The 27,886-nt window shown below is 43.2% G+C and overlaps 1 protein-coding gene across 1 annotated transcript; it reads left to right on the forward strand.

Annotated features, from left to right (window-relative positions):
• The first annotated feature begins 998 nt into the window (after positions 1 to 998).
• SOST (sclerostin) lies at positions 999 to 27,393 on the forward strand. The gene is made up of 2 exons (XM_044298716.1): positions 999 to 1,319; positions 25,845 to 27,393. Exons 1-2 carry the CDS (start codon positions 1,097 to 1,099, stop codon positions 26,261 to 26,263), a joined length of 642 nt encoding a protein of 213 aa, XP_044154651.1. The 5' UTR covers positions 999 to 1,096; the 3' UTR covers positions 26,264 to 27,393.
• The last annotated feature ends 493 nt before the right edge of the window (positions 27,394 to 27,886 follow it).

Genomic DNA, 27,886 nt, shown 5'->3' on the forward strand with positions numbered 1-27,886 from the left:
ATCTATCTATCTATTATTTATCCCGTATCTATCTATCTATCTATCTATCTATCTATCTATCTATCTACCATATTTATTTATCAACCTATTATCTATCTATCTATCTATCTATCTATCTATCTATTATCTCTCTATTATCTATCTATCTGTCTATCTATCTATCTATCTATCTATCTATCTAATCTACCGTTTTTATTTACCAACCTATTATCTATCCATCTATCTATCTATCTATCTATCTATCTATCTATCTATCTAATCTACCGTATTTATTTACCACCCTATTATCTATCTATCTATTATTTATCCCGTATCTATCTATCTATCTATCTATCTATCTATCTATCTATCTATATCTTTCTATTACATATCTCTCATCTTTCTTTCCTTTCTTTCTCTTTCGGTCTATATCTTTGCTATACAGTCACATATGTAATTACTGTACATTTTTGTCTAATGTGAGGAATCACATAGTTTTTTTGGAACAACTTTCCCAGATTTGGGAACTCTAAAAGAAAACATGTTTAGGGCACCACTTCCATTTTTGTTTTGTGAGGAGGGAGACACTGAATAATTTTGCGGTCATTTTGCCTAATACAGGGCAATAATACTGCCATATAGTGATGCCATAATATTCTCATACAGAAAACACATATATTGTAGTGCCCACTGCCCAAATGCTGGAGGGTTTGCTGATGCCACAGTCCAGTCATTTAGATTGACTTCAGTGACTGATGAATAATCTGGAACAGATTTATAATATGTCTCCTCTTCTGATCATGAAAGGATCACACACACGAGACACCTTGGCAGTTGCGACAATGTTCTAGGCTGCTATGAAAGCAGATCCTTTGACTACCTAAACTGTGAGATGGGAGGGGGGACAAGAAGGGATGAAGTAGTGAGCGAGGCCGGATAACCAGGGCACACCCCCTCTTGTAAAACACCTCTGGAGCATGAATGAAGCTGAGATTAAGTCCTTCCTATCCCTCATGTCATTGGCTGGCCCGGCTGAAGAAAAAGATTTAAAAAAGGAGAATAATTTGTGTCTGAGGAACATCCTTGACTGAGCTGGAAGCATCAGAGAAGCAGCATCATGTACTTTGCTTTGGCTGTACCCTGTGCCTTTCTGCTGATCCACACTGTCCTCCATCCTGTGCTGGGATGGCCATCTCTTAAAAACGATGCCACAGAGATCATTCCAGGAAACATCGAAAATGCAGAGGTTGTCGTAGAAGCGACCATCACCAGCGACAACTACACGCTGAACCAGGCTAAACATGGGGGCAGGTACCTGCACCAATCCACAGACCCAACAGGTAACTACACACAGAAAGTTTCAAACTTCAACATTGTTGTTTCCTTATACATGTAGCAGAGCTGACTTGGTTATATCTGGCAAAATTAAAATTTAGAGTTTAAGAAGAAGATGTCACTTACCACACCTCATTGCGAGATGAAAACCTGTAGTTTTTACATAGAACTGCAAGGAAAACTATAACTTTTTGGTTACAAATGAGATATGACAAATTCAGCTCTGCTAAATCCGTAATATTTTTGTGCAGATGCGTACGTATATTTATTTAAAAGGTGAAGGGTTTTAGGGTACGGCTACACGGCGACATGTGTATGTCACGTGACACTAAAGGGAATGGCTACATGGCGACATTTCATATAACGTATTTTATGTGACATGCTGCGACTGCAACGCAAAAGTCACACAAAAAATCTGACTTGGATGGATTTTTCGTGATTGTCTTGTTGCAGTTTCAGCATGTCGCACATCCAGTTGTCACGCCATTAAAATGCATTGCATGAAATGTCACGTGACTTTATTGCCGTGCGACACGTCGCCAAGTAGCCGTACCCTAAAAGATGAAAGTTGGTTAATTTATAATAGTGTAGTAAATGATTACAAAGTTACAAGAGGCCGCTGATCTGAGGAAGTATGTATGGAATATTGACAATACTGTCAGTGGACTGCTCTTTATGACATAGGTTCTCAACCTTTGGTACATGTACCCCAGGGGGGGCACAGCGTGTCTCTAGGGTGCACACCCACAGAGGTCATACTATGCTTCCAGTATGCAGAGCAGTTTACCATCACAGGGTGCAGTAATGTAATCATTTGAGTGGTGGGAATTTCAAACTACGATAAATCAGAAGATAGGCTGATGTAGAATTCCTCTTTAACCTACATTCATCAGGGTCATTATATACACAGTACAGTTCTAATTTCCATTCTATAATTAAGACCAGGTGGTGCAATAAGATGACATATATGTCTCTTGATAATATATTTGCCTGATATGTAAAATGAATATTACATGGGAATGGGGAATATTTATTTACATGATATATGCAGATGTAGCAGAACTGAATTTGGCATTGCACTGTTATATCACTTTGTAATGGGGTAGCAGACTGTCCTTTAAGACACCCAAGAACAAGCACTGTGATTTTATAGAACATTGAGAGAAATAAGCTTAGCTCTGCTTTATCTACAGACTCAGCTCTGCTACATGAGAGGACATATGCATCAAATATGTACATCAATGAGAGATGATGCCATGATATGCTTCTTCTCTGTAAAAGATCTCATCAGTTATCATATATTTGTCCCTGTTCTGGTCTTTTGGGCGGAACAACACATTATTGGTCCAGTATGATATCAGTACCTTGATTGTGTATGGGTAAAAGGTGGAGAGCACTGGTAGTACATGTGTTTAGTCCTCTGCTGGAGGTTGACCAAAGAGTGCACTCAACCATCAAATGCACAGAAACATTTCAATCATTTTTTCAGTGGATCCCATGGGTAATGTAATTCCTAACTAGGGATGAGCGAACTCGAACTGTATAGTTCGGGTTCGTACCGAATTTTGGGGTGTCCGTGACACGGACCCGAACCCGGACATTTTCGTAAAAGTCCGGGTTCGGGTTCGGTGTTCGTCGCTTTCTTCGCGCTTTTGTGACGCTTTCTTGGCGCTTTTTGAAAGGCTGCAAAGCAGCCAATCAACAAGCGTCATACTACTTGCCCCAAGAGGCCGTCACAGCCATGCCTACTATTGGCATGGCTGTGATTGGCCAGAGCACCATGTGACCCAGCCTCTATTTAAGCTGGAGTCACATAGCGCCGCCCGTCACTCTGCTCTGATTAGCGTAGGGAGAGGTTGCGGCTGCGACAGTAGGGCGAGATTAGGCAGATTAACTCCTCCAAAGGACTTGATTAACTGATCGATCTGCAGCTGTGGATCATTGAGCTGCTGATCCTCAATTGCTCACTGTTTTTAGGCTGCACAGACCGTTTGTCAGTCTCATTTTTCTGGGGTGATCGGCGGCCATTTTGTGTCTTGTGGTGCGCCAGCACAAGCTGCGACCAAGTGCATTTAACCCTCAATGGTGTGGTTGTTTTTTGGCTAAAGCCTACATCAGGGTGAAGCTGTCACACCAAGTGCATTTAACCAGCAATAGTCTGTTCATTTTTTGGCCATATACAAAATCAGGGGCAAGCTGCGCCTGTCACCAAGTGCATTTAACCCTCAATGGTGTGGTTGTTTTTTGGCTAAAGCCTACATCAGGGTGAAGCTGTCACACCAAGTGCATTTAACCAGCAATAGTCTGTTCATTTTTGGCCATATACAAAATCAGGGGCAAGCTGCGCCTGTCACCAAGTGCATTTAACCCTCAATGGTGTGGTTGTTTTTTGGCTAAAGCCTACATCAGGGTGAAGCTGTCACACCAAGTGCATTTAACCAGCAATAGTCTGTTCATTTTTTGGCCATATACAAAATCAGGGGCAAGCTGCGCCTGTCACCAAGTGCATTAACCCTCAATGGTGTGGTTGTTTTTTGGCTAAAGCCTACATCAGGGTGAAGCTGTCACACCAAGTGCATTTAACCAGCAATAGTCTGTTCATTTTTTGGCCATATCCCAGTCTAATTCTGTCACTAAATCCATACCGGTCACCCAGCGCCTAAATACTAGGCCTCAAATTTATATCCAGCTAAATCTGTCCCTAGTGCTGTAGCTGGGCGAGTTATTTAGTGTCCGTTCAAGCACATTTCTTGTTCTGGGTTGAAATACAATTCCCAATTTAGCAATTTCATAATTTAGTGGTTCCTGCTATATCAGAGCTCTTTGAAATCTATCCCAAAAAGGGTATATAATATTGAAGGTGCACATAGGGTCATTCAGAGTAACTTCACACACACCCGCTACTGTGTATTTCCAAGTCTAATTCTGTCACTAAATCCATACCGGTGACCCAGCGCCTAAATACTAGGCCTCAAATTTAATTCCCTCTAAATCTCTCGTTACCCACCGCTGTACTGTTGTTGCTGGGCAAGATATTTAGTGTCCGTCAAAGCACATTTTTTGTTCTGGGTTGAAGTACAATTCCCAATTTAGCAATTTCATAATTTAGTGGTTTCTGCTATATCAGAGCTATTTGAAATCTATCCCAAAAAGGGTATATAATATTGAAGGTGCACATAGGGTCATTCAGAATAACTTCACACACACCCGCTACTGTGTATTTCCAAGTCTAATTCTGTCACTAAACCCATACCTGTCACCCAGCGCCTAAATACTAGGCCTCAAATTTAAATCCCTCTAAATCTCTCGTTACCGTTGTCCTGTTGTAGCTGGGAAAGTTATTTAGTGCCCGTCAAAGCACATTTTTTGTTCTGGGTTGAAGTACAATTCCCAATTTAGCAATTTCATAATTTAGTGGTTCCTGCTATATCAGAGCTATTTGAAATCTATCCCAAAAAGGGTATATAATATTGAAGGTGCACATAGGGTCATTCAGAATAACTTCACACACACCCGCTACTGTGTATTTCCAAGTCTAATTCTGTCACTAAATCCATACCGGTGACCCAGCGCCTAAATACTAGGCCTCAAATTTAATTCCCTCTAAATCTCTCGTTACCCACCGCTGTACTGTTGTTGCTGGGCAAGATATTTAGTGTCCGTCAAAGCACATTTTTTGTTCTGGGTTGAAGTACAATTCCCAATTTAGCAATTTCATAATTTAGTGGTTTCTGCTATATCAGAGCTATTTGAAATCTATCCCTAAAAGGGTATATAATATTGAAGGTGCACATAGGGTCATTCAGAATAACTTCACACACACCCGCTACTGTGTATTTCCAAGTCTAATTCTGTCACTAAACCCATACCTGTCACCCAGCGCCTAAATACTAGGCCTCAAATTTATATCCAGCTAAATCTGTCCCTAGTGCTGTAGCTGGGCGAGTTATTTAGTGTCCGTTCAAGCACATTTCTTGTTCTGGGTTGAAATACAATTCCCAATTTAGCAATTTCATAATTTAGTGGTTCCTGCTATATCAGAGCTCTTTGAAATCTATCCCAAAAAGGGTATATAATATTGAAGGTGCACATAGGGTCATTCAGAGTAACTTCACACACACCCGCTACTGTGTATTTCCAAGTCTAATTCTGTCACTAAATCCATACCGGTGACCCAGCGCCTAAATACTAGGCCTCAAATTTAATTCCCTCTAAATCTCTCGTTACCCACCGCTGTACTGTTGTTGCTGGGCAAGATATTTAGTGTCCGTCAAAGCACATTTTTGTTCTGGGTTGAAGTACAATTCCCAATTTAGCAATTTCATAATTTAGTGGTTTCTGCTATATCAGAGCTATTTGAAATCTATCCCAAAAAGGGTATATAATATTGAAGGTGCACATAGGGTCATTCAGAATAACTTCACACACACCCGCTACTGTGTATTTCCAAGTCTAATTCTGTCACTAAACCCATACCTGTCACCCAGCGCCTAAATACTAGGCCTCAAATTTAAATCCCTCTAAATCTCTCGTTACCGTTGTCCTGTTGTAGCTGGGAAAGTTATTTAGTGCCCGTCAAAGCACATTTTTTGTTCTGGGTTGAAGTACAATTCCCAATTTAGCAATTTCATAATTTAGTGGTTCCTGCTATATCAGAGCTATTTGAAATCTATCCCAAAAAGGGTATATAATATTGAAGGTGCACATAGGGTCATTCAGAATAACTTCACACACACCCGCTACTGTGTATTTCCAAGTCTAATTCTGTCACTAAATCCATACCGGTGACCCAGCGCCTAAATACTAGGCCTCAAATTTAATTCCCTCTAAATCTCTCGTTACCCACCGCTGTACTGTTGTTGCTGGGCAAGATATTTAGTGTCCGTCAAAGCACATTTTTTGTTCTGGGTTGAAGTACAATTCCCAATTTAGCAATTTCATAATTTAGTGGTTTCTGCTATATCAGAGCTATTTGAAATCTATCCCTAAAAGGGTATATAATATTGAAGGTGCACATAGGGTCATTCAGAATAACTTCACACACACCCGCTACTGTGTATTTCCAAGTCTAATTCTGTCACTAAACCCATACCTGTCACCCAGCGCCTAAATACTAGGCCTCAAATTTATATCCAGCTAAATCTGTCCCTAGTGCTGTAGCTGGGCGAGTTATTTAGTGTCCGTCAAGCACATTTCTTGTTCTGGGTTGAAATACAATTCCCAATTTAGCAATTTCATAATTTAGTGGTTCCTGCTATATCAGAGCTCTTTGAAATCTATCCCAAAAAGGGTATATAATATTGAAGGTGCACATAGGGTCATTCAGAGTAACTTCACACACACCCGCTACTGTGTATTTCCAAGTCTAATTCTGTCACTAAATCCATACCGGTGACCCAGCGCCTAAATACTAGGCCTCAAATTTAATTCCCTCTAAATCTCTCGTTACCCACCGCTGTACTGTTGTTGCTGGGCAAGATATTTAGTGTCCGTCAAAGCACATTTTTTGTTCTGGGTTGAAGTACAATTCCCAATTTAGCAATTTCATAATTTAGTGGTTTCTGCTATATCAGAGCTATTTGAAATCTATCCCTAAAAGGGTATATAATATTGAAGGTGCACATAGGGTCATTCAGAATAACTTCACACACACCCGCTACTGTGTATTTCCAAGTCTAATTCTGTCACTAAATCCATACCGGTGACCCAGCGCCTAAATACTAGGCCTCAAATTTAATTCCCTCTAAATCTCTCGTTACCCACCGCTGTACTGTTGTTGCTGGGCAAGATATTTAGTGTCCGTCAAAGCACATTTTTTGTTCTGGGTTGAAGTACAATTCCCAATTTAGCAATTTCATAATTTAGTGGTTTCTGCTATATCAGAGCTATTTGAAATCTATCCCTAAAAGGGTATATAATATTCAAGGTGCACATTGGGTCATTCAGAATAACTTCACACACACACGCTTCTGTGCATTTCCAAGTCTAATTCTGTCACTAAATCCATACCGGTCACCCAGCGCCTAAATACTAGGCCTCAAATTTATATCCCGCTGAATTTGAATACAATACATTGGGCCAAATAATATATTTGTTGTTGTGGTGAACCATAACAATGAGAAAAACATCTAGTAAGGGACGCGGACGTGGACATGGTCGTGGTGGTGTTAGTGGACCCTCTGGTGCTGGGAGAGGACGTGGCCGTTCTGCCACATCCACACGTCCTAGTGTACCAACTACCTCAGGTCCCAGTAGCCGCCAGAATTTACAGCGATATATGGTGGGGCCCAATGCCGTTCTAAGGATGGTAAGGCCTGAGCAGGTACAGGCATTAGTCAATTGGGTGGCCGACAGTGGATCCAGCACGTTCACATTATCTCCCACCCAGTCTTCTGCAGAAAGCGCACAGATGGCGCCTGAAAACCAACCCCATCAGTCTGTCACATCACCCCCATGCATACCAGGGAAACTGTCTCAGCCTCAAGTTATGCAGCAGTCTCTTATGCTGTTTGAAGACTCCGCTGGCAGGGTTTCCCAAGGGCATCCACCTAGCCCTTCCCCAGCGGTGAAAGACATAGAATGCACTGACGCACAACCACTTATGTTTCCTGATGATGAGGACATGGGAATACCACCTCAGCATGTCTCTGATGATGACGAAACACAGGTGCCAACTGCTGCGTCTTTCTGCAGTGTGCAGACTGAACAGGAGGTCAGGGATCAAGACTGGGTGGAAGACGATGCAGGGGACGATGAGGTCCTAGACCCCACATGGAATGAAGGTCGTGCCACTGACTTTCACAGTTCGGAGGAAGAGGCAGTGGTGAGACCGAGCCAACAGCGTAGCAAAAGAGGGAGCAGTGGGCAAAAGCAGAACACCCGCCGCCAAGAGACTCCGCCTGCTACTGACCGCCGCCATCTGGGACCGAGCACCCCAAAGGCAGCTTCAAGGAGTTCCCTGGCATGGCACTTCTTCAAACAATGTGCTGACGACAAGACCCGAGTGGTTTGCACGCTGTGCCATCAGAGCCTGAAGCGAGGCATTAACGTTCTGAACCTGAGCACAACCTGCATGACCAGGCACCTGCATGCAAAGCATGAACTGCAGTGGAGTAAACACCTTAAAACCAAGGAAGTCACTCAGGCTCCCCCTGCTACCTCTTCTGCTGCTGCCGCCTCGGCCTATTCTGCTGCTGCCGCCTCGGCCTCTTCCTCCGCCTCTGGAGGAACGTTGGCACCTGCCGTCCAGCAAACAGGGGATGTACCACCAACACCACCACCACCACCACCTCCGTCACCAAGCGTCTCAACCATGTCACACGCCAGCGTTCAGCTCTCCATCTCACAAACATTTGATAGAAAGCGTAAATTCCCACCTAGCCACCCTCGATCCCTGGCCCTGAATGCCAGCATTTCTAAACTACTGGCCTATGAAATGCTGTCATTTAGGCTGGTGGACACAGACAGCTTCAAACAGCTCATGTCGCTTGCTGTCCCACAGTATGTTGTTCCCAGCCGGCACTACTTCTCCAAGAGAGCCGTGCCTTCCCTGCACAACCAAGTATCCCATAAAATCAAGTGTGCACTGCGCAACGCCATCTGTAGCAAGGTCCACCTAACCACAGATACGTGGACCAGTAAGCACGGCCAGGGACGCTATATCTCCCTAACTGCACACTGGGTAAATGTAGTGGCAGCTGGGCCCCAGGCGGAGAGCTGTTTGGCGCACGTCCTTCCGCCGCCAAGGATCGCAGGGCAACATTCTTTGCCTCCTGTTGCCACCTCCTCCTTCTCGGCTTCCTCCTCCTCTTCTTCCACCTGCTCATCCAGTCAGCCACACACCTTCACCACCAACTTCAGCACAGCCCGGGGTAAACGTCAGCAGGCCATTCTGAAACTCATATGTTTGGGGGACAGGCCCCACACCGCACAGGAGTTGTGGCGGGGTATAGAACAACAGACCGACGAGTGGTTGCTGCCGGTGAGCCTCAAGCCCGGCCTGGTGGTGTGTGATAATGGGCGAAATCTCGTTGCAGCTCTGGGACTAGCCAATTTGACGCACATCCCTTGCTTGGCGCATGTGCTGAATTTGGTGGTGCAGAAGTTCATTCACAACTACCCCGACATGTCAGAGCTGCTGCATAAAGTGCGGGCCGTCTGTTCGCGCTTCCGGCGTTCACATCCTGCTGCTGCTCGCCTGTCTGCGCTACAGCGTAACTTCGGCCTTCCCGCTCACCGCCTCATATGCGACGTGCCCACCAGGTGGAACTCCACCTTGCACATGCTGGACAGACTGTGCGAGCAGCAGCAGGCCATAGTGGAGTTTCAGCTGCAGCACGCACGGGTCAGTCGCACTACAGAACAGCACCACTTCACCACCAATGACTGGGCCTCCATGCGAGACCTGTGTGCCCTGTTGCGCTGTTTCGAGTACTCCACCAACATGGCCAGTGGCGATGACACCGTTATCAGCGTTACAATACCACTTCTATGTCTCCTTGAGAAAACACTTAGGGCGATGATGGAAGAGGAGGTGGCCCAGGAGGAGGAGGAGGAGGAGGAGGAAGAGGGGTCATTTTTAGCACTTTCAGGCCAGTCTCTTCGAAGTGACTCAGAGGGAGGTTTTTGGCAACAGCAGAGGCCAGGTACAAATGTGGCCAGCCAGGGCCCACTACTGGAGGACGAGGAGGACGAGGATGAGGAGGAGGTGGAGGAGGATGAGGATGAAGCATGGTCACAGCGGGGTGGCACCCAACGCAGCTCGGGTCCATCACTGGTGCGTGGCTGGGGGGAAAGGCAGGACGATGACGATACGCCTCCCACAGAGGACAGCTTGTCCTTATCCCTGGGCAGCCTGGCACACATGAGCGACTACATGCTGCAGTGCCTGCGCAACGACAGCAGAGTTGCCCACATTTTAACCTGTGCGGACTACTGGGTTGCCACCCTGCTGGATCCACGCTACAAAGACAATGTGCCCACCTTACTTCCTGCACTGGAGCGTGATAGGAAGATGCGCGAGTACAAGCGCACGTTGGTAGACACGCTACTGAGAGCATTCCCAAATGTCACAGGGGAACAAGTGGAAGCCCAAGGCCAAGGCAGAGGAGGAGCAAGAGGTCGCCAAGGCAGCTGTGTCACGGCCAGCTCCTCTGAGGGCAGGGTTAGCATGGCAGAGATGTGGAAAACTTTTGTCAACACGCCACAGCTAACTGCACCACCACCTGATACGCAACGTGTTAGCAGGAGGCAACATTTCACTAACATGGTGGAACAGTACGTGTGCACACCCCTCCACGTACTGACTGATGGTTCGGCCCCATTCAACTTCTGGGTCTCTAAATTGTCCACGTGGCCAGAGCTAGCCTTTTATGCCTTGGAGGTGCTGGCCTGCCCGGCAGCCAGCGTTTTGTCTGAACGTGTATTCAGCACGGCAGGGGGCGTCATTACAGACAAACGCAGCCGCCTGTCTACAGCCAATGTGGACAAGCTGACGTTCATAAAAATGAACCAGGCATGGATCCCACAGGACCTGTCCGTCCCTTGTCCAGATTAGACATTAACTACCTCCCCATAACCATATATTATTGGACTCCAGGGCACTTCCTCATTCAATCCTATTTTTATTTTCATTTTACCATTATATTGCGAGGCTACCCAAAGTTGAATGAACCTCTCCTCTGCCTGTGTGCTAGGCCTAAATATATGCCAATGGACTGTTGCAGTGGTGGGTGACGTGAAGCCTCATTCTCTGCTATGACATGCAGACTGATTCTCTGCTGACATGAAGCCAGATCCTCTGTTACGGGAGCTCTCTCCTCTGCCTGGGTGCTGGGCCTAAATTTATGACAATTGACTGTTGCAGTGGTGGGTGACGTGAAGCCTGATTCTCTGCTATGATATGAAGACTGATTCTCTGCTGACATGAAGCCAGATTGTCTGTTACGGGACCTTTCTCCTCTGCCTGGGTTCTGGGCCTAAATTTATGAAAATTGACTGTTGCAGTGGTGGGTGACGTGAAGCCTGATTCTCTGCTATGATATGAAGACTGATTCTCTGCTGACATGAAGCCAGATTGTCTGTTACGGGACCTTTCTCCTCTGCCTGGGTTCTGGGCCTAAATTTATGACAATGGACTGTTGCAGTGGTGGCTGACGTGAAGCCTGATTCTCTGCTATGACATGCAGACTGATTCTCTGCTGTCATGAAGCCAGATTGTCTGTTACGGGACCTCTCTGCTCTGCCTGTGTGCTAGGCCTAAATATATGCCAATGGACTGTTGCAGTGGTGGCTGACGTGAAGCCTCATTCTCTGCTATGACATGCAGACTAATTCTCTGCTGACATGAAGCCAGATTGTCTGTTACGGGACCTCTCTCCTCTGCCTGGGTGCTGGGCCTAAATTTATGACAATGGACTGTTGCAGTGGTGGCTGACGTGAAGCCTGATTCTCTGCTATGACATGCAGACTAATTCTCTGCTGACATGAAGCCAGATTGTCTGTTACGGGACCTCTCTCCTCTGCCTGGGTGCTGGGCCTAAATATATGCCAATGGACTGTTGCAGTGGTGGCTGACGTGAAGCCTCATTCTCTGCTATGACATGCAGACTAATTCTCTGCTGTCATGAAGCCAGATTGTCTGTTACGGGACCTCTCTGCTCTGCCTGTGTGCTAGGCCTAAATATATGCCAATGGACTGTTGCAGTGGTGGGTGACGTGAAGCCTCATTCTCTGCTATGACATGCAGACTGATTCTCTGCTGACATGAAGCCAGATTGTCTGTTACGGGACCTCTCTGCTCTGCCTGTGTGCTAGGCCTAAATATATGCCAATGGACTGTTGCAGTGGTGGGTGACGTGAAGCCTCATTCTCTGCTATGACATGCAGACTGATTCTCTGCTGACATGAAGCCAGATTGTCTGTTACGGGACCTCTCTGCTCTGCCTGTGTGCTAGGCCTAAATATATGCCAATGGACTGTTGCAGTGGTGGGTGACGTGAAGCCTCATTCTCTGCTATGACATGCAGACTGATTCTCTGCTGACATGAAGCCAGATCCTCTGTTACGGGAGCTCTCTCCTCTGCCTGGGTGCTGGGCCTAAATTTATGACAATTGACTGTTGCAGTGGTGGGTGACGTGAAGCCTGATTCTCTGCTATGATATGAAGACTGATTCTGTGCTGACATGAAGCCAGATTGTCTGTTACGGGACCTTTCTCCTCTGCCTGGGTTCTGGGCCTAAATTTATGAAAATTGACTCTTACAGTGGTGGGTGACGTGAAGCCTGATTCTCTGCTATGATATGAAGACTGATTCTCTGCTGACATGAAGCCAGATTCTCTGTTACGGGACCTCTCTCCTCTGCCTGGGTGCTGGGTAGTGTTGAGCGCGAATATTCGAAAAGCAAATTTTTTTCGCGAATATCGCAACTTCGCGATTTCGCGAATATTTCGAATATAGTGCTATATATTCGTAAAAACGAATATTCGTTTTTTGTTTCCCCCCCCCCCCCACAAAATTACAGTACACATATAATTGATTGTTTCCCAAAGGTCCAACAGCTCAGATCTTACTCACATTGCCTAGAAAGTGATTGAGGCGCGAATCTTCGTAAGGCGATTTTATTAGCGCACATGCGAATATCGGCACGTCCCAGAACAGAGGCAAAGGGCTTTGCATTCATACATTAGTGAATTGAGTTGCGAATCTTCGTAAGGCGATTTTATTAGCGCACATGCGAATATCTACACTTGTCCCAGAACAGAGGCAAAGGGCTTTGCATTCATACATTAGTGATTGAATTGAGCTGCGAATCTTCGTAAGGCGATTTTATTAGCGCACATGCGAATATCGGCACGTCCCAGAACAGAGGCAAAGGGCTTTGCATTCATACATTAGTGAATTGAGTTGCGAATCTTCGTAAGGCGATTTTATTAGCGCACATGCGAATATCTACACTTGTCCCAGAACAGAGGCAAAGGGCTTTGCATTCATACATTAGTGATTGAATTGAGCTGCGAATCTTCGTAAGGCGATTTTATTAACGCAAATGCAAATATCTACACTTGTCCCCAGAACAGAGAGGCAAAGGCCTGTGCATTCATATAGTATAGCACCATATTCGCGAATACGTAGAACTTCGTAAAATTCGATTTACGAATATTCGTATTTTTTATTTTACTTTCCACCTTACAGATTACATTGATCTGTACTCTGTCAACTACTGTCATCACCCCCCACTGTATCTCGATTGATTCCCAAAAGTCTCACATTCCCTAGAAAGTGATTGAGGTGCGAATCTTCGTAAGGCGATTTTATTAGCGCACATGCGAATATCTACACTTGTCCCAGAACAGAGGCAAAGGGCATTGCATTCATACATTAGTGATTGAATTGAGTTGCGAATCTTCGTAAGGCGATTTCATTAGCGCACATGTGAATTTTGCATAGCATATGTATTATGCGATAATTCGAATTATCGCATATGCGAAATAATAACGAATTTGAATAATCGCGAATATTTTACGAATATTCTTTCGAATATTCACAAAATTTCGCGAATTCGAATATGGGACATGCCGCTCAACACTAGTGCTGGGCCTAAATTTATGACAATGGACTGTTGCAGTGGTGGGTGACGTGAAGCCTGATTCTCTGCTATGACATGCAGACTGATTCTCTGCTGACATGAAGCCAGATTGTCTGTTACGGGACCTCTCTCCTCTGCCTGGGTGCTGGGCCTAAATATATGCCAATGGACTGTTGCAGTGGTGGCTGACGTGAAGCCTCATTCTCTGCTATGACATGCAGACTAATTCTCTGCTGACATGAAGACAGATTCTCTGTTACGGGACCTCTCTCCTCTGCCTGGGTGCCGGGGCCTAAATATCTGAGAATGGACTGTTCCAGTGGTGGCTGACGTGAAGCCTCATTCTCTGCTATGACATGCAGACTAATTCTCTGCTGACATGAAGACAGATTCTCTGTTACGGGACCTCCCTCCTCTGCCTGGGTGCTGGGCCTAAATATATGCCAATGGACTGTTGCAGTGGTGGCTGACGTGAAGCCTCATTCTCTGCTATGACATGCAGACTAATTCTCTGCTGACATGAAGACAGATTCTCTGTTACGGGACCTCCCTCCTCTGCCTGGGTGCTGGGCCTAAATATATGCCAATGGACTGTTGCAGTGGTGGCTGACGTGAAGCCTCATTCTCTGCTATGACATGCAGACTGATTCTCTGCTGACATGAAGCCAGATTCTCTGTTACGGGACCTCTCTCCTCTGCCTGTGTGTGTGCTGGGCCTAAATATATGCCAATGGACTGTTGCAGTGGTGGCTGACGTGAAGCCTCATTCTCTGCTATGACATGCAGACTGATTCTCTGCTGACATGAAGCCAGATTCTCTGTTACGGGACCTCTCTCCTCTGCCTGTGTGTGTGCTGGGCCTAAATATATGCCAATGGACTGTTGCAGTGGTGGCTGACGTGAAGCCTCATTCTCTGCTATGACATGCAGACTAATTCTCTGCTGACATGAAGACAGATTCTCTGTTACGGGACCTCCCTCCTCTGCCTGGGTGCTGGGCCTAAATATATGCCAATGGACTGTTGCAGTGGTGGCTGACGTGAAGCCTCATTCTCTGCTATGACATGCAGACTGATTCTCTGCTGACATGAAGCCAGATTCTCTGTTACGGGACCTCTCTCCTCTGCCTGTGTGTGTGCTGGGCCTAAATATATGCCAATGGACTGTTGCAGTGGTGGCTGACGTGAAGCCTCATTCTCTGCTATGACATGCAGACTGATTCTCTGCTGACATGAAGCCAGATTCTCTGTTACGGGACCTCTCTCCTCTGCCTGTGTGTGTGCTGGGCCTAAATATATGCCAATGGACTGTTGCAGTGGTGGCTGACGTGAAGCCTCATTCTCTGCTATGACATGCAGACTAATTCTCTGCTGACATGAAGACAGATTCTCTGTTACGGGACCTCCCTCCTCTGCCTGGGTGCTGGGCCTAAATATATGCCAATGGACTGTTGCAGTGGTGGCTGACGTGAAGCCTCATTCTCTGCTATGACATGCAGACTAATTCTCTGCTGACATGAAGACAGATTCTCTGTTACGGGACCTCTCTCCTCTGCCTGGGTGCCGGGGCCTAAATATCTGAGAATGGACTGTTCCAGTGGTGGGTGACGGGAAGCCAGATTCTCTGCTATGGAACCTCTCTCCAATTGATTTTGGTTAATTTTTATTTATTTAATTTTTATTTTAATTCATTTCCCTATCCACATTTGTTTGCAGGGGATTTACCTACATGTTGCTGCCTTTTGCAGCCCTCTAGCTCTTTCCTGGGCTGTTTTACAGCCTTTTTAGTGCCGAAAAGTTCGGGTCCCCATTGACTTCAATGGGGTTCGGGTTCGGGACGAAGTTCGGATCGGGTTCGGATCCCGAACCCGAACATTTCCGGGATGTTCGGCCGAACTTCTCGAACCCGAACATCCAGGTGTTCGCTCAACTCTATTCCTAACCTAATATCGAGGATGAAACATGGAAAGCATTAGTCCATGTCTGGTGAGGAGATTACTAAAGACCCACGGCTTAGATGACCTTCCATGTTGATTAGATAGAGCAAGAATCACTGGAAAAATGAACAAAGTTGGGAACTTTTAAAGTGACACCTTGTCATAAAACCATAATATAGTCATAACTTCTGTATCCTCCATGAAGGTCTACTAAATGAAACTTAGATCACCATAGATCACTGATGCTGTAATGTGGATAATCATGTATCATGAAACCAGACACTTTCCTCTCTGCATCGTTCCCACATAAGCAAAGATGTTGTGCTTACTTATCTCTCTCTTTTTTCATATAGAAGGGTCTTTATGGTCCCCATGGCCATGGTGGATGGATATATATTTTGATAGGAGACACATCCAACTAGATGTATTTTCAGGTTATGTGACGACCAGCCTTTGGTATGAGATCTCTTAAACATTGATAGGACATAAGAAAATATTAGTTCAGTATAGAAATCAATAAGGAATCTTGTAGATTGACACTAAATAGCCTCCATCCATATCAACAAGACACATAAGTGTAATATGAGACCGCACTTTACATATGAAGGTAGAAGGTAGAGAAACGTATGGCTGCCCACCCTCATAACTATCCCTTGACACTCATTTTAGTGGCAAGACTGGTTGCTAGATACATGCTGCTTGACAACTCCATTGAAATGACTACGGTTGTTAAGCCACGGACAAATCTCAATTCCCCTCGAGAGCAGGGAATAGAGAAAAAACAGAGCGCACAACAGGGTAGTATGTTCAACCGGATGAGAATTTCAGAGTGAGAAATATCCAAACTTACCTTATAGGGTTGTGCTCCGGCAGGCACAACTCTACTGTAGACTTAGTGGAAATAAGACCTTTAGACCAGGACTGCAGACGCAGATTTTGTAGTCTCTTGAATGGGATGTCCAGTCCCCCAAAATAAATTCATAGTAAGGAAAAAGAAGTTCTGCATCGGCACAAAATCACTAGTGGAAGCGGTCTTAATGGATGGATTCTTCTTGTTTTAATAAGAAACAAGGCGTTTGGGGATCAGAGACTCCCTTTATCAGGTTTCACAAACATATATGTTTGTGAAACCTGATGAAGGGGAGTCTCTGATCCCCGAAACGCGTTGTTTCTTAATAAAACAAGAAGAGCTCCACATTTGCGGCTCTTTTCCTGTTTTAAATGGACACTCCCATCAAAAAAGGATATCCTTTTCTAAACTCATTGGGGGAGATTTATGAAACTAGTGTGAAGTAGAGCTGGATTAGTTGCCCATAGCAACCAATCAGATTCCACCTTTCATTTTCCAAAATAGCTAAGAAAACTGAGAGATGTAATCTGATTGGTTGCTATGGGCAACTAAGCCAGTTCTACTTTACACCAGTTTGATAAATCTCCCCCAATTATTCTGGATATTTGTAGTGAATTAATGCCTTGGTGATCACATAATTGTTTCTATGATTGGGTTGACCTTCTACACCTGACAGGATATCTTCTCACCATACAAGAAAGCCCTGGTCATTGGCATGCTTCTGAGTTGTAGTAGATAAAATCAGTAGTAACATAGAAGAACATTTTGGGCAAAACTGATGTCCAATGTAATGGGGGAGGTGTCTGGAGAATTTGCTGTGTGCTGCTGCTCCATTCAACTCTATAAGAAGCACAGACATAGCCTAATTTCTCAGGACAACAGCTCATCTTCATGTCTAGACTGAGACATGTTCATACTTAAGGTTGGATCACACCTGCAGATTTTTTGGCAGATTGCCAACGAGTGTTCACATGAATGCTCGTTTGCTCGTTCATCAGACAATCGGCGGCAGTAATACACAGCAAGATGATCGTTAACGAGCATTAATACGAACGCTCGTTAGCAATCATGTGCCAAAAAATCAGCTGGTGTAATACAACCTTAATTGAACATGTCATTTGGCAATTGTGATTTTTAAGCACGCTCAAAAATCATTGTTTGCCGGTGGCAGATTGTGCTGTCTAATTAGGATCTGCTGCCAGCGAACCACTAGACAGCATAGGGATGAGCGATGGCATAACGATCTTTCCTCCTGATGCTGAGGAGGAGATCACTGCATGTAATAGCTGCAGTCCTCCACTAGTAAGCAGGCGATTGCCGAGAGGGAACGCTTCCCTCCTGACAATCACCTGCTCAATCGACCTACTACAGGCTTTACCATACTGGTGGGCTTTATTATCTCACATATTATCTCTGTATCCAATAGGATGGATGGTAACCAGTGTCCTCTGGGTTATATTCCCAGAGAGGTTAAGACCCAGGCATCATTATCATAGAGCATCTGCTGACCTAGATGTGACTGATAAATGCTCTTTTAAGAAGTTTAGACAATGGCTAGTAAGACAAATTCTTTATCGGGTAATAAAGGTGATTCACACAGGTGACAAATGTAAACGTCCTAATCCCTTCACTTATCTCTATGTTAAATAGGCAAACGTTTTCCATGCCCCTGAATGCCACCGTTTGTCTGCGATCATAGGTTATTACAGCCAGTGTATGTCACTCCTAGCAGCAAAGTGGTTAATTCCTCTTTAAATGCGGCATAAATTCTAAGGTAAGTCTAATGACTTCTGGATATTTGGATTGCCTCTATCTCTGAGGATGCGAGAGCCTTGTGTAATAATACAGATAATGGAGGTCCATTCATCACTTCAATTTGTCAGGCTATTGTAGTAAACAATAACACTTATCTCTGAGAGTCTCCAGCCTTCAGACCTGACAAGATGCAGCAGTGGACTGGCTTTATTGGCACATGAAAGTTACATTGTGTAGAGAGTACATTGTACAAAGACAAGCAAAGAAAACACATAGCATAGAAGACAACATATAGGTCTACTTTCAACCAACATCCACACAGAGGTCTTAGGTTCCTCACTTATCTATCTTTCTCAACACAAACTCCCCATCCAGCTGCCCCAACATTGTTATCCTGTTGCCACCCCCAGTACTGTTCCAGCTGTGTCCCCAAATATTATACTTCAGAAAAAAAAATAGATGTAATAATGTCCCCCCCCCCTACAGTGGACCCAGTAATAATGGTGCTCCCAGTAGTAATAATGCCCTCAAGATGGCCTCCAGCAATAATTCCCTTCTGTGGCCACAATAGTAATACCCACATTGTGTCCCAGTAATACCCCCTATAGTGCCCCCTATAGAGTCATTTCTGTTGGCCAATATAGTCTATATGTGACATGGTGAAACGATACATGATATGTTCTGATGCAGCTTGACTGTGATGCCACAGTTGCCTATTCTCAGAAATGATATCTTAAGTTCAACCATGGTTCCACATAATAGGCCTCCGTTGATGTTATCTTCTTACAAGTCTTCATGTCATTTACAAAATAATCAAAGAAGGGATTGCCTGTTATGTATCAGCTCTCAGAAATATTAGGATTATGATATTTTTTATGGCAGTGTGGACCATGGGGTGCTATGGATAGGCATAACTTTATTGCAATCATGTTATGATACTATATGTATGCTGGTCCTTCAATATGGCTAACCTTCAAACCATATGGTCCTGAAACCCATTGAAGTCCAGTGCAAATGAAAAATTTCCATTTTTAGAAATACCTTGTATGTTATTTTGCATTGACCTGATGAAGACGTTAGTATGACTGAAACTGTAAGCAGTTACTCAAGAAAGACATTGTGATCTGCATTACTCTGGAGCTATTGGGCAGCTCTCCTTATATACAGATGAAACCAGAAAAAATTTAATATGGTGCACCTTAAAAGGTGAAACTAATATATGTGATAGACTCATTACATGCAAAGCGAGATATTTCAAGCCTTTATTTGTTATAATTTGGATGATTATGGCTTACAGCTTATGAAACCTCAAGGTCACAATTTTAGGGGTCCCCTTTGCTCAGGGGGTATGGAATAATTAGCTGACTAGAGTGTGACACTTTGAGCCTAGAATATTGAACCTTTTCAAAATATTCTAATTTTAAGTTGCATTACTGAAATAAATGAACTTTTGCACAATGTTCTAATTTTTCGAGTTTCACCTGTATACCCAATTTTGCAACTATACTGCACTTCATTGCTTATGATTTGTAGGCTTATGTACTCTTTTCCAAGAAACAAAGGTAAATGTCCAGCACAGGAACATAAAATCTTGATGCTTTATTGGAAAATTATTAAAAATCCATCTCCACAAATCCAGTGTACATTTAAGGCCGACGCATCTCGGTCAGAAAAATCTTAATCATGGCATGATAACACGATGCTGACAGATCGAACTGCAAGTTCAACTTGATGGGTGCCATTTAAATGTTTTGCCTTGGTACCTTGGAGCTTCTCTGACCCATTTTGATAAATTTACCCCCACCTCTTGTAGCCCCTGCCAAAGCCAAGTACAGCAATATCATAATTAGCTGTTTATAAAGGTTTCATAGGCTTTTACATATATGAATAGTCTTTGTGAATGATGCAAGTATGGCTTTGTAACCCCGGTAGCCTTTACCGGTCACATTAAATAATGGTGGCTCAATCACTACTGTGTTTTGAGGGAATTAAAGTCTAAATATTTGCAGTGGAAAAGGAACATACTGCCGTAGCGTCATCCTGCGCACGGGAAAACCGGTGTTTACACATTTCATCAGGAAAATGATATGGTGGTATTATGACTTGTAAGTCTGTAGACAGAATCTGGATGCACATAATCTAATTTCCACAGTTTACTCTGGTTATAAATGATTCCTGTGTTCCAGCGGAGAATACACGTTCTTTCATAGTCACTGATATCATTCTCAGCATAAGAATGCCTTCAACACCCACACAGGAAATGATTGAATGGATTTTTCACATACTGCAGTACAGTTTGTATTCTGCTTTTAATTAATTTCAACCAAGGCAATCCATTTAAATGCTGCCAATTAAATGGCCCGGCTCTTTCATGTCCATTGGTGGTATGTAAAAGTACAATGAGAGTGTGGGACCATGCTGTGAAGCATTTACATTGACAGTCTACTGACTGCCACCAAAGAGAATTAAGAACCCAGGGGTTATCATAACTGGTGACCTCAAAGAGGGCAAACATTGTGACAGAGCAGCAGGGGTTGCGGGTACAACACTGGCGTTCATGCTTTGCAGCCTACGTCGCTTCTCAGGAGCCAGAGTGCACTAACGTGTTCTCTTGTTGAAAGTGGATCTACCATGGGAAAATGTATTTAGCATAAAGCGATGATTGAATTGAGCAATTTTAGTGCCATGTAAATCTACATACATGTGTTATTCACTGTTTCTTAAAGGGACAGTATCAAGTCTCATATTATATTACATTATGAACAAGCAATAGGCAATGGAGATCTTATAGCTTTGTAGCAAATCTAGAAGGTTGAGATCATTGATTTGTATCGTAATCATCTGCAAAATGCTTCAGATTTAAAGTTGAAGAATATGAGTCATTTTGCCATTTCCAGAGAAAGCTGTCACAATTTGACAATTTGAGGCTATGTGTACTTAATTGAGGGACATCCCTTAACGGCCATATCTTAACTGAGGAGATCTGCAACCATCACAAACGTTGTTTTTTCAAAAGTCCCTCAATTTTTCATAATGATGGACAAGTCAACTAATATCACATTTCTTCACATCGCCCTCCTGTCAGTCTTGTGCGTGTACCCACCAAAGGTCCTTCTGCCTTGCTGGCTCTTTTTGAGGAAAAGAAAGTTAGTCATGTTGAAGTTAATGCCTATCTCCCGCTGGCTAAACCAAGCGTACATATTTATGGTGGAATCTGCTTGCCTGGCTGCGGGTGGCAGCATGCTCATTGTAGGTGGTAGGCTTTCCTGAAGAGGTGGGTTTTCAGGTTACTTTTGAAGGTTTGGATGTTGGGGGAGAGTCTGATTTACTAGGGTAATGAGTTCCAGAGTAGAGGAGAGGCATGTGAAAAACCTTGCAGTGGATGAAGAGCCAATGAAGGAATTCTCACGTGGATGGCATCATGGCAGAGACAAAACAAGGGGAGAGGTGGATAACTGTACAGCAGAGTTGAGAATAAATTGGAGGGGAGTGAGAGTGCTAGATGGGAGGCCAAAGAGGAGAATGTTGCAGTAATCCAGGCGGGAGATGATGACGGCATGCACTAGCATTTTAGTTGACTCAGGGGTGAGGAAGGAGCTAATAGGAGAGATGATTGAGGTGAGGGTTTGGATGTGTGGCTTAAAGGACAAGGGAGAATAAAATGTTATCCCCAGGCAGTGGACCTGTGAGACTGGATAAAGCGTCATGCTATTAACTAAAATGGAAAGGTCAGGTAGGGGGCTGTGTGACATGAGGGAAAGACGTTGATTTCAGTTTTTTCCATGCTAAGTTTAATCAAGTGGGAGGAGAAAAACGAAACTCTAGCTGACAGACACACTAGGACTCTGGATAGCAGGGAAGTGACATCTTGGCCAGAGAGGAAGATTTCAGTGCCATCAGCACAGAGGTGGTATTGGAAGCATGGGACTCTAATGAACTGTCCCAGGCTGGGGACTTACTCTTCTGAGCGTACAAAGCTAATTTTGTCAGCACCACTACATAAACTATATAGGAAAAAAAACTGGATTTCCAACATCTGTTTTCTACAGCTGTTACAAACAGGTGTCACTCTGGCACTGATGGGTGTTGAGACCTATGCCAATCGTTGACCATGCTGGCATCAGAATAGGGAAAGATCAGCTGTATATTAAAGAACTAGGAGACAGCTAGCATCTTTGATTATTGGGTTTTTTCCTACAGGACATAATTATAATTTGATTTTAAAGCTGGCTATACTGTTGAGATTCCTGCCAGCCGATTGCTCGTTCGACTTACAACTAACTTTAGAAGCCCCCATACATCTGTCCTCCTGTATATTCTAAACAGATAAAGGGGAGGAAGTTGTTGCCAGACTTATCTCCTTAAGAAAAAAATAATTTGTAATGCCATCCTTATCTCCCCCTATTATGAGGTGAAGAAGGTTAATGGAATTTTATGGAGTAAAATTTGAATATTCAAGGGTACATTGAGTTATATAAACTCAATGCTCATTAAATCAATGTATAAATATATCTGCAGTGAGCACCCTCTAGTGGTGGTTTAAGAAGTTAGAATTTTATCACTTACTTCTATAATGGTAAGTAGGGAATTTCTAGGGGTTTCTAGATGGACAGTTGTGGCCCCCTCTAGTTCTCTATGCTCTGATGCAATGCTTAATTGCCCCGGTTTACATACTATTGCATTTTTTCCTTTTTACACTACCTATGCATATAGGTCGAGTTTGCTATAATAACCAAGCATTCCTAAACATAATGTAGGAATCCATTCTAGAATTCATAGAGGTTACCATATTGAGAACATGAAATCCACATCTATATGGAGCATTTGGTAGTGTTTACTCCTGCACGTGTAATAAACTATTTATAACGTAAAGCCTGTGCTAATGGCCACAAGGCACATTTAAAATGTGCTTTGAAGCATTAGACCATGCAGCTCCATAATTCTGGAAAGCTTGATAAGTTGAATTTACAAACCCATTAATCTGATAAAGCATTTGAATTAGATGTAATGTCCGTAGGGCAAAAAATATATACTTTAAGAAATGAAACACATTTTTCTAGCTTACTTTATATTAAATTTGCCTTCTATTCATATAAGTGCTGATGAGAGAAATGCCAACTCAAGGTTGTGGATATAAAACACTGTTTTCACTAGTGTTATTAAAAATGTTTTAAAGATAGAAAAGCTAGATTATGGTATCAACATTAGATTTAAAGTTTTATTCTTATGACACTGGCCAAATAAGAGATGACATCACAATGAATATATTTTACTAGGTAAAAAACGGAATTGGAAATAAATGGGTAAGAAGTGAACTATCTTCGTCTCTATTATTGTTTAGAGTAATCTGAGGCAAATTATTCTAAAATCTAATAGAAAAACTCCTTTCCACAGAGGCTTATGTAGACCACTCTCAGCCCCTGGAGAACAGTGCTTAAACATTTATGTTCCTTCTTCACACCATTATTGAGAAAAATGACTTTTTATTAATATGCAAATTAGTTCTTAGGTGCACCGAGGTGTAGGACTGAGCCCTTTGGAGCAGAAGAGCTCTTCTACTCTGCACTTAGATTCCCTCCCCCGACTCCATGATTGATAATATTCTAACTCTTGTGTCATAGTCTACACTATCAGGGCCTGCAAAGTGTACCTGCCTCTGCTTCCCCAGCAGCGGAGATGACTAGTACACATGTGCCAATGATGTTATCCTCCACCAGAAAGAGGAGCTGCTCGACTTTTTTTTTTGTTTGATGATGACATCATTGGCACATTTTATACTTGTGTTATACTGAGTTTATTCTTGGATGCTACTAGACACCAAGATACCGCGCACCATAATTCTATAGGCTTGAGATGAAGGTGATGTAGCATCCCCGTATAATCTTTCATAGATGTTCCCCAAATTTTGGGCATCTGAATAGATACAAACAGCCCAAAGCAGGTTTTAACATTAAAAATGACAAAGACTCCACTCTGTAGAGGAACTGCTGTACATAATTAGCAAGTAAGGGTACAAAAATTGGCCAAGATCCCCCTCCCCTTAACCCCCAATATTATGAAAAATTGAAGAATTTCTGGGGCCTGGAATCTGCTTTTATTACAATCAATGGTATCATTTCTGCAAACAGCAGAGCTGACTACTGAGTCGCTTTGAAATAAGGAAAAAAATTGTGTCAAAATTCTTGAATAATTGTAAAAGTATCTTTTGCATTTGCTGTCAGATCATGTATACTTGATCTGGAGCTGTAGATGCTGCTATCATATGCCAACTTCATTGGTAAAATAATAAATTACGGTTCAATCAGTAGGTAAAATAATAAATTAAAGGGGCTAAACTGCTGAGGGCGGTGATTGGCTGCAGCAGCCACATGTTGTATGCCATCCTATCACCTTTGCAGTTTGAAACCAAGCAGCAGTAGAACGACTGAACCAGCATTGCAGAGAACTGCGCTGGAGAAAGCAGTGAGGATAACTTCATTTGTTATTTTAAATGAGTTTTCTCACTTCAGACATTGATGGCATATTGTTACGATATGCCACCAATCTCAGATAGGTGCAAGTCACACCCGTGGGACCCGCACCTATCTCTAGAACTGAGCTTCCAAAGTGAACTAGAGCCCACTACACATTTGATATACAGTACTTCTTGGAAGAAAGGGATATGAGGCTGTATACTTTTGGTATAAGCGCCTAATTACCCAAGACCTTAATATGAACCTGATTTTTTATTGCTTTAATAATAACTCACAGAATGTATGTCATTTGAAGATGTTCAGGCTATTAATTAGCCAGGTACTTCAAAAGAACATGAACTAGTTCTAAGTATGAACATACATAAAGCAGTGGAAGCTTCATAGCAAACATTAAAGTAGACAACTTTGAGTTAGGGAAGTATAGCTTGACCCTTAGGCCTTTCTCACTCCATAATTTGCTAATCTTCTGGTGTATGGCAAGAGCTATATCTTCACCATGTGAAAAGGAGCTGATACCTCTTTACAAGGAGTGAGCATCACCCTGAGAAGCTACCTCAGCGGTGAAGACACTATTTTGTACAAGCAAAGCTATAACTATAAGGGGTACAGAAATACCAGTTGCACCAGGCCCTGGTGTATGAGAAATTCCAAAAGCCCCTCTGCCACATAAGAAGATACCATTATTGTTAGAGTTTATGGAAGTTGGAACAAGTGTTACAAATTTTGCATCATGGCCCAGAAGATTCATGATACTCCCTTGTGTATAATTGTGAATTTAGTTAATGGGTTAATAAAGTTAGATATTTGGGAGGAATATTTTGCCTGAGACTATGCTACACTAGAATGCCTCTATTAGTTGTATTCCTCACATAAATAATATTACTGAACCTTCAATACTAAGTATTTTTTCTCTTATTTTCTTCTCCAGATCCCTCAGAATTTAGCTGCAGAGAGCTTCGTTCTACTCAGCACATCACAGATGGGCCGTGTCGCAGCCTCAAACCTGTGAAAGAGCTGGTTTGTTCAGGCCAATGTTTGCCATCACATCTCCTTCCAAATTCCATTGGCAGAGGAAAATGGTGGCGCCAGAGCTCAATGGATTACCGTTGCGTGCCAGCTCACAGTCACACCCAACGCATTCAACTCATGTGTCCCGACAATGAAGTGCGAACATACAAAATTCGAGTGGTGACCTCATGCCGATGCAAAAGATACACCCGCTTCCATAACCAATCACAGCTAAAAGATTTTGGAAAGGACATAGTGAAGCCTGCAAAGAGCAAGAAACCTCGGCTTGCGAGGCTGAGGGGCAAATCAAACCAGCATGAACTGGAAAATGCATATTAATCACCCAATGCTAAGACAGAGGCTATTTATATGTTGTGCAAGGATGAGGTGACTGTGTTGATTTGCTCAGCACATGCAGATTAAGTCTAAGGAGTTGCTTAAGGAATTTAAGATTAAGGCTGACGTACAGTATTATCTACAGATTAAGATGAACAGGCCACTTAGCATCCTTTAAAAAGAGCGACTGGAGTAGAGAAGAGAATATACTCAGTATATTATTTTGTAATAACGCATATTATATTCCAGAGCATTCAGTCACTTCTTGTGCATAATGGCAGCCTGCTCATACAGATGGCTCCCACACAGAAGTAGAAGGAAAGAGGTTGAGAGACTACTGCAAAAATTTACAATATGAAATCATGTACATTTGGAGATTGCATGAAGTGAAATGGACTTTGAAACTAACAGCTTGTATATGCTATGTACCATAGCCCAAAGCCAATTTGTCATATATAAACGTGTATATAGTGCATATTCTATATAAGAGCAAGTGTTCCCACAAATGATAAATATACTGTATACAAATGTAATTCATTCTTCATTTACAATTCCAACATAAGCTCCTTGTTCAATTATCTCTATTCTTACCACAAGGAAGCCTCCTGTGAGAGTAGAATATAGGACCTTTACTCTCCAACCGCAGATCGTAGAACTCTCCCTACATGAGTTCGGCTACATGGATTGCAGTGTAGTGGTGCTAGCAATGACTAGGATTGCAGCGAGACACATTTGCAGTCACTTTGACCCCAGATTTGCAAAATCTAGGGTTATAGTGACTGCAAATGTGTTGTGCTGCAATTCTATTCATTTCTATGCTAGCACTGTGATCCTTGGGATACAACAGCTGTCGGGCGACCAAAATCACCATGTAGCCAAACCCTTATATCTTTCTAATAGCTGTTATCTAAAAAATTCATGGAGTCAGAAGCTTTCATGGAATCTAATACAGTAGAAACCTATTGCAAGGTGGCCCCTTATATACTGGGCCCCTGTATGTATGTCCACCTGAGTTAGGCCTCTTTCACATGGGCAAGATTTCCGCGTGGGTGCAAGTCGTGAGGTTAACGCATTGCACCTGCACTGAATCTGGACCCATTCATTTCTATGGGGCTGTGCAGAGGAGCAGTGATTTTCACGCATCACTTTTGCGTTGTGTGAAAATCGCAGCATGTAAAATAGGGATGGAGGGGTTAAAAAAATAATAATAATAATTTAACTCACCTCATCCACTTGTTCTCGCAGCCCGACTTCTCTTCTGTCTTCTTCTTTGATGCCTAGGAGGAAAAGGACCTGTGGTGATGTCACTGCGCTCATCACATGGTCCCTCACATGATCCATCACCATGTTGATAGACCATGTGATGAGCGCAGTGACATCACCACAGGTCCTTTTCCTCCTAGACATCAAAGAAGAAGACAGAAGAGAAGCTGGGCTGCGCAAACAAGTGGATGAGGTGAGTTAAATTATTATTATTTTTTTAACCCCTCCATCCCTATTTTACTAAGCATTCTGTATTAAGAATGCTATTATTTTCCCTTATAACCATGTTATAAGGGAAAATGAATAAATCTACACAACACCTAACCCAAACCCGAACTTCTGTGAAGAAGTCCGGGTTCGGGT

The sequence above is a fragment of the Bufo gargarizans genome, chromosome 6, assembly GCF_014858855.1.
Source record: "Bufo gargarizans isolate SCDJY-AF-19 chromosome 6, ASM1485885v1, whole genome shotgun sequence".
In the NCBI taxonomy this organism is placed as follows: Eukaryota; Metazoa; Chordata; class Amphibia; order Anura; family Bufonidae; genus Bufo; species Bufo gargarizans.